Source organism: Oryza brachyantha, chromosome 2, assembly GCF_000231095.2.
Source record: "Oryza brachyantha chromosome 2, ObraRS2, whole genome shotgun sequence".
Lineage (NCBI taxonomy): Eukaryota > Viridiplantae > Streptophyta > Magnoliopsida > Poales > Poaceae > Oryza > Oryza brachyantha.
In genome coordinates, this window is record NC_023164.2 from 18,638,948 (window position 1) to 18,647,321 (window position 8,374).

An 8,374-nucleotide genomic window follows, 5' to 3' on the forward strand; every position below is an offset into this window, starting at 1 on the left:
TTGCCTTTCTTGGGTCTCGACGCGGTGATGAGCCTACTAATATTCAATCCTTCCATTATTTCTTCTCTTTGGCAACATGCCAATGAGCCAGCTGCGCCTCCTACCTCCTAGCTGGCAAAATGGCTTTGAATATAGAAGCTCCTAGGTTTTAGATGACAGCTTCAAAATTTTGGAAAAATGTTTTGTAAGTTTGAGGTGATAACTTGAGCCCATGAGTAGAAAATTTTATAGAGTTAGATTGAAATTAAGTCTACAAGTAGAAAGTTTTGCTGATTGAAAATTCTAGAAAGGAAAAAAACATTAATGGAAGAAACAAAAAAAACAAGCGTATCATCGTGTATAACCTTAGAGAGGAAATGGATGTTTGTAGTGATTTTTGCGTCGCGAATATTTGCGCATCAGAAATTTCGCATGCATTATGACTTGGAGGTGTACGGTTGTGATTGAAACAGCTTCAAATGAGTCTCATTGCCATAAACTGAGAGTTCGTTAAATAACGGTCCCCTACTAGTACGAGCTGTTTTTCTCCCTGATAATGAGAATATAAACTCTAGCCTCTGTCATGTCATCTCTTAGTTGCAAAGCATAAACTCACTGGTCATGCTTCTATTATGAGCTTTACAAAAGATGAGAGAAAACCCGTCAAAAGTCTGAATTTCTCCGGCATATCTTGCTGCCACATGCTTCCTTTTGTAACCGACCAATCCGCCATTCCTCCGGCAAATCGCAAAAGCAAAACAAAGCTTGGCAAAAAAGAGCAGTGATTTACTCGTCCTACGGGCGGTGGACATCTGGAATAATGGACGAAACTTAATTCATGCGGCGACGTGTTCTTGCGGCTGCAAGGAAACTGTGCCTGCCTTCCCTGACCGAAGGTGCAACGACGACCTAATTCATCAAGTGTAATAATTAAGTATTGCATTATCGCCATTAAGAATTGAGAAAAGTTTGTGCCTGTCCGTTATCTGTTTCGTTAAGAAATGATGCAGCGACAATCTTTTATAGAAGGCCCAAAGGATAGCTATTTCGCTTGTGAGCAGGAATAGTAGTTACCCCCACTTACCCTACAAATTTGCAGCAGAAATAGAGGTTGAATCGTAAGATTAGCTCACCATTTCTAATGTCGGACGAGGTCGAGATGAGGCAAGCCAAGTGCCGTCAAGACTACATGGCGATTGTTAAACAGGTAAGCTACCGTTTTTTCTCTGGCAATCGCCGAATTGCGATGTGCGATGCTGGACTGCAGTAGATACTTAGGCCTTGTTTAAAATTTTTTTCTAAAAACATCACAAAGAATTTTTGGACATCTAAATAAAGCATTAAACATAGATGAACCACAAAACTAATTGCACAGTTATGTAAGAAATCTTGAGACGAATCTTTTGAGCCTAATTAGTTCATGATTAGTCATAAATGCTACAGTACCAACATGTGTTAATGATGGATTAATTAGGCTCAAAAGATTCGTCTCGCGGTTTCTAGGCTAGCCGTGAAATTCGTTTTTTCATTCGTGTCCGAAAACCCCTTTCGACATCCGGTCAAACATTTGACATGACACTTCACCTAAAAATTTTCTCAATCTAAACACCACCTTAGAGATGTAAGTATGGACATTGCTGCACTTTTGCATCAATCGTTGACTCTTTTCCTTCTCCCTGTGCACCAAGCAGAGCCGGCAGCTCATAGAAAAGCTGGAGCCAAAGAATGAACCAAAGAAAAGGCAGAGGCGATCAAAGGTACTATATATGTTTTAAAATTTGAATTAAAAAGATGAACTTATTTTATGACAAAACGAGTAAAAATTATGTATTTCTCGTGCATATATGATATAGCTGTATTTCGGCCGCATTCGGTAAGGGGTTAAGTTAACCTGTGTGAAAAAATAATAATAAATTAGTACATGATTAATTAATTTTTAGTTTAAAAATATAAAAGAGATTAATATGATTTTTAAAGTAACTTTTTAATATTTTTTTAAAAAAACATGTTGCTTAACCGTTCGAGAAACGTGCGAATAAAAATCAAGGGAATCTGATATATAATCGGAGGTGCCGAACGCGGCGTTCTTATGGTCGCTCCTTTCTTCAGCCAAAACAAAAGCCATTCTGGTTCAGTGTGAACGGGAAATATTGATTTGTCACTTTTTTCTGTAGCATTACAATGTGCACAAGCAGAGTCTGTCCAACGTCGTGTAGCATAAATTTCATTTCGGAACTGATTAAGCAGCTATCTGCTTTTGCTACCTGCAGAACTCTGAAACGGAAAAGGCGACCACAGCGAGCTCGTCTAAGAAAATGGACCGCAAAGAGCTTGAGGAGACCATCAGGGGGTTTCTGAAGGAGCTCGACTGAAGCTGCCCTGATGGGATCAACTGGATTTAGGAGTGCAATGCAATTTAGGCCATATTTAGATCCTTTAAAATGATAAAAGTTTTATCATTTTGGAGCACTTTTTGATAAAATGGATCTAAACACTAGGGTAAAAAAATATCAACTTTGCATTTGGCATTTGGTAGTCTAGAGTAGCAAATTTCGTCAAAAAGCGCATAGGAATGCGGACCACCTCTCACTTTTACCTAAAAAATGGTAACTTTTGTCTGCCTCTAAATACCAAGTTGCAAAAATGTAATGCCAAAACTTTTGTCATTTGCCATTTGCTACTTCAAATGGATCTAAACAAGCCCTTAGTATTCTCGCTGTTCCATATTATAAGACTTTCTGGGTTTATCTATATATATATATATTATATTAATGTATATGTTTTGTATTTATCTAAATTCACACATATAAATCTAGGCAAAGCCAAAAAGTCTTATAATATGAAAAATATTACTCTCATTCTTTCTTTTGTACCGTGAGGTATTAATACCTTGAGGTACTAAAATACTCACTCGTGCTATCCACCACACAATTAAGTTGATACTAAAATCCCAACTGTTGGTGATGATAGATCCAACGGTCATGTAGACGATTACATGGTACGTCGAGGTACCAGCTTGATCGTGGACGGATAGCACGAGTAGGGATATTAGTATCTCAAGGTACTGGTACCTCGCGGTACAAAAGGAAGGATGGGAGTAAAACTCTAATATGAAACGGAGGGAATACTATCGATTAGACTTCGATACTAAATAGTTAACCCCACATTTCAGAATTTTTCCCAGGAGTGTTTCTTATAGAGTTACAGTTGTCCTGATGTTGAAAACTTGTTCTTGTTCGTGTTGCCAAGGGGAATGATGATTGTGTGTGGTTTTTTGCTAAATATTGTTGGGGTTTCTAGTAAGCGACATGCCATGTTTCGAAATGCTAGACTTTAAGATGTTGTCAAAGCAATTTAATATGGTGTACTAGAAACTGGTAGCGGACAAAATTAAGAGATTAGGTTATCTAGGCCCGATGAGACGCGATGGGTGTGTCACTACATAAACCATTGTCAATATTATTTGTTATGTATCCTTCAATCCGTGATGTACTTATAAACCTTGGATGAGATACTTCACAAAGGACTGAATGACCAAAAATATATGCTATTGTTGGCGTTTCTTAGTCATTTGATTTTATTTTCAGTGCACACTTGATGCTTCTCATTCTTGGATACACAAATAATTTGTCTTAGTGTTTACAAAGAAGAGAGCAAGATATTCTTAATACAGTGACACTCATTCGTTTGACAAGGAGTAGAATTCAAGAGTTGAGGTATGGTGGGTGGGTTGCATTCCTTCAAATGGTTACTTTGTTCTACAATAAACATGGTGTTGAAATTGCTAAAATGGATTGTGTTTACGCTCCTTATGGAAGATTGCCAAGGTTTGCTCGAAGTTAAACAAATACACTTTAGAAGAGAAGTATATATTGGTTTCATTGATCATATTAGCCAAGAGCTTGACAATCACTTTGACGATGTTAATATGGAGTTGCTTTCCGATATGGCAGCCATGAATCCAGCTGACTCATTTGCATCTTTTGATGGACATAAGGTATGTATAAATATATAATTGTCAATGTGATCTATATACTATAGGACATCCTTGAATCCTGCTAAGCGTTGACTCATTTTTTTTCTTTTGATGCACACAAGTAACATCGACTTTGATTTATACCCTAATGGTATTTCATGGTTTGAATTATTAAGACTTGATATGCAACTTGAGAATTATTTTGATTACATAAGAAAAGACAATGGTTTCAATGGCATAAATAATCTTGTTGATCTCTTAGTCAAGCTTCGTCAAACAAAAAGACATATCGTTTATGATTGGTCTAGATGCTTCTTAAATTGGTATTGATTCTATCGGTTGATGACAAGTGCTAAAAGAACATTTTTTGCTATGAATTTTATCAAGAATAAGTTAGGAAATAAGATGGGTGATGACCTTTTATATGATTGTCTAGTCATATTCATTGAGCGACATGGTTTCTTTAGAGTGGATGGAGAAGATATAATGAATAATTTCATGGCCATTAGAAGACGTAGACCTGATAAAGAGGAAAAAGTAGTGTCGTAATCTTCTATAAACATTTTATAGCTATATAAGTTCCTTTGAGTCAAAATTTTACTTAATTACTAATGTTGTATGTTTTAAGATGCTTTATAATATATCATCATATACTTTTTGTCTATTCTATTATCTATACTTGAATTGTATATATTAACATCGTTAGATTTATTGTGTTTATAAAAAGATTTGGGTCGGACCATCCTTCTCCTAAATCCGTCACTGTTCTCCATCATCATCAGTACCCGATGGCCTAGATCTAATGTAAGAAGATGGTGGCTGGGAAGGAGTAGATGAGGATGTGGTTAGTGGAGAAGATGTGGGCAATGTTTTGGCTACGTCTTGTAATGGAGGAGAGGAGCAACGCCCGTTGAGGAGGAGAGGAGAGGACCGGGCGAGCTGGGGAGGCCGGTGGTGGGTGGAGGAAGAGTAGTAATGGGCACTGTGGGTTGAGGGAGAGAGAGAGGAGGGGACGATGAATTTTATATTATTTTCTAGAATATGGGTGTTTGGTGTAAAGTTTTATATTTTCATATAAATTACAATAATACAGAGACTAAAATAGAAAATATTAGAGGTTGAAATGAAAAATTAAAACCGCTCATGAGACCACCGTGGATTGTTGAAAAAACAGATTTTAGACCCGTACGTATCTCTAATCTAGGTGACAATCTTATACCACTCTTGGCCTTGACTGTGAATGCGCTAAGCCACTCCGTCATATTTCAAGCCAATTACCTTTTCCTCTATGCTCCATGGTTGCTCGCTGTCGATGTTGATCTATGAAGCCACAAGCAGACCCAAGACATCTCATTGATCAACATCAACAAAATTGAGGAAGTGACCAAACCAAACTCACATGCTATCACATACACCATGACAAAATCTTCATCGCTACAGTATCAAAGACAAAACTCAGTTTCCTCTCAAAAGAAAAAGTGAAAGAAAAGGGCTTAACTGAGCTTGTGGATGTTGGCCTTGTGCTTTCATTTGAGATTTTGTGCTGGAAATTAAACAATCATTTTATATTAAAAAAAAGGCACAACCCAATCAGTCCTCCATGACAATGACATTTGACGGGATGAACACAAGGCCGGCCCGATGATAGATGGAGAATGACGCAGCATTTGCTTAATTACACCGGTGACTGTGTCGATAGGATTGTCTCGCGTGTATTGTACACGTCGCATGGCTTTGTGGTCCTCCAGTAAAATCCTATGGTGTTCTATCATTGGTGAATTGTGAGCGACCTATCATTGGTCACCAATGATTGGTGAATGGCGAGCGACCTCGTGGATTCCGTGCAGTGTACTGCTGCAGTGCTGCAATAACAACATTAGCTGTATATCAAATCGGCTGGTGCAGATGCTGCATACACGCAGACATGAAATAGTTAACTTCGCCGGGATTCCGGAGAAAGTGTGTTTTTCCTGTCCTTTTTCTATCTTTTCGCTGTGCTCCATCAGGCCATACATGATACTCCCTCGCTACCAAAAAGAACTTCATATTCAGTCTACCTCTAAAAAAACTAAAAGATCTTTTATTTTGTCAAACCCCAATGTATTTGCCCCTTACTTTTTAAATCCTCATATATTTGTTTTCTAATTTATCAAACTTTGTACAATAATGATTAAAAATAAAAAATTATGGGATAAACGATAAACTAAAAATAAAGTTTATTTAGACTAAGGTATTACTCCAACCAGTGTTTTTCAGTTTTCCAATGTGTGGGTAGTCGGGTACGTGGCATTACCCATATGGCCAAGCGGATTGGAGCCTTCAGTTCATCGAGTGCTCACTTTATATTTTTTTATATGATGTTGTTGTTGACTTTTAGATTTATATTTGATCATTCATCTTATTTAAAAAATATATAATTATTAGTTATTTTGTTATAATATTATTTATTATTATAGAAACTTTAAGTATGTTTTTTAATTTTACATATTTAGATATAAATTTTAAATAAGACGAATGTAAGACAGTGGTGTCATATAAGAATATGGAGGGAGCAGTAATATCAAGATGGATTGGATACTCCAACCCATGGAGTCATCTTGGCTAAGAAAGTACTCCATAACAAGGATTACAAGGTCCACTGGTGAATGGGCAATGACGCGGCATTGCTTGTAGCCTTGAACCATAGTACGCTTAATATTCTCATCTTATTTGTTTACTAAAATTTTGCGATTACTTAATCTTCTTTTCCGTTCTTACCATTTGGTGCGACTTTCGCAGTTGTGGTTGCCCTGCAACCTCTCCTGCTACTCCTGTTCCATCACACTATTTTAGGACGTTGTTTCAGCCAAACCAGTTGGCGCATATGCCAGCGACAAACTATGGCATATGCCTTCGCTGTAGAATTAATTGGACCCCAGATGTTGCAGTTGGCACAAAAGGGGAAAAAAAACTGCATGGCCACCAATTATATGCGCTCTGAACTGCTGATCCAGATAAGCACAAGCACTCAGCAGCTTGAATGGAGAATTCATCCATTAACCCGCTCCGTGACAAATCGCTTTACCGACGTACAACGAGCAGTAACGACTGACTTTAATTTCTCCAAGTTAAAAAATATAATACTACACACAGATTAAAATGCCATGCATATCATCAAAATTAGTTAATTGTAATCACTTCTGCGTTCTCCCGAGAAAATACATGTCACGATGAATCAACAACAAGCAGCTCATACTGCCGATTAACTACTACCTCTTCTGAACCTTGATCTCCTGAATTTGCCGTGGAAATTGAGAAGAAAAAAATAGCTCCCAGAAAAAAAGAGAGAAGGGCAAGCACGAAGCACTTGAGCAAGCAGTAAGTGCTGCTAAAAAAAGAACACCAACTACCTTACCTAGCGCTCGAGAGTTAATTAATTAATCTACTAATCTTCAAACAAAACAGCTAGCTCGAGGAGGGTGCCGACGTGCCGCTCCAAGTCAGGCCTGGAACCCGGTCTTCTTCCAGACCGCGTCGCGGACCTTGAGCGTCCGGCCGATCCCCATCCCGTCGTCGTGCACCGACAGGGACGCGGCGCGGCGGCGCCACGCCAGCTCGTGCGGCGGCACCACGGACGTGGCCGTCGTCGCTGCCGCGTCGATGTCCTCGTCGTCGTCCAACTCCCAGTCGCCGCCGGCGTGGGGGCCCCTGTACTCGTCGCCCAGGATCTTGGACCAGTCGGGTATGTTCACCGGCAGGGACCCGTGCGCAGCGGGCTTCTTCTTCGGCGCCGGCTTACGCCCGGGCCGTGCGGTCGGCACGTGACGTCCCCGGGGCGAGCCGGCCGCCCTGGGCTCGACCACGTCGGCGGCCGGCTCGAACGATCCCCATATGTCCGACTCGTCGAACTCATCGACACCGTTGCCGCCGGCGCCACCGCGCGACGCCGGCGGCGCGAACCGGTTGTATGCTCGCTCCGTCGCCGCCGACCGCGCGCTCCTCGCCATTGCTCCCGCCGTGAATGCGCGCGCCTCCTGCGAAGAACGGGACGAAGACGAAGGCGCAGATCGATGCAGAGATCGCGTCGTGGCGGGAGACCGTGCAGAAGGCAAAGAAGAGGAGAGTAGAAGGGGCTGCGAGGCGGTGGATTCGTTGGGATTTTATAGGAGCCGGAGGGACGAGAGCGGAAAGCGGTACGAGCGGATAAGGCCGTCTATGTAATGACTATTTTACGTCTAGTCCACTGTGTATTTGCTACGTGGACGATATCCACATATGTGTCGCTGCCAGGTGGGGCCCATGGGGCAGAACGGGTCCCGCGAGGGTTCTGACGTGTCACGTACGTGACCTCCGTACCCGGACGGTTTTGAGGCTGTGGGTACTGGGTACGTCTGGGCTTTGTAGGCAACGCGTGGTGGAGCCCTGCTATTGGCTGCTGGT

At 40.8% G+C, this 8,374-nt stretch overlaps 2 protein-coding genes across 2 annotated transcripts; one reads left to right on the forward strand and one right to left on the reverse strand.

The window, feature by feature from the left end:
• The first annotated feature begins 1,120 nt into the window (after nt 1-1,120).
• Nucleotides 1,121-2,351, forward strand: LOC121053521. Its single transcript, XM_040520631.1, has 3 exons — nt 1,121-1,186; nt 1,671-1,736; nt 2,250-2,351. The coding sequence occupies exons 1-3, from the start codon at nt 1,121-1,123 to the stop codon at nt 2,349-2,351; spliced, it is 234 nt and encodes a 77-aa protein (XP_040376565.1).
• Nucleotides 2,352-7,045: 4,694 nt separating this feature from the next.
• On the reverse strand, nt 7,046-8,088 carry LOC102719835. The gene has a single exon (XM_040521143.1). It carries the CDS (start codon nt 7,939-7,941, stop codon nt 7,435-7,437), a length of 507 nt encoding a protein of 168 aa, XP_040377077.1. The 5' UTR covers nt 7,942-8,088; the 3' UTR covers nt 7,046-7,434.
• Between the last annotated feature and the right edge of the window lie 286 nt (nt 8,089-8,374).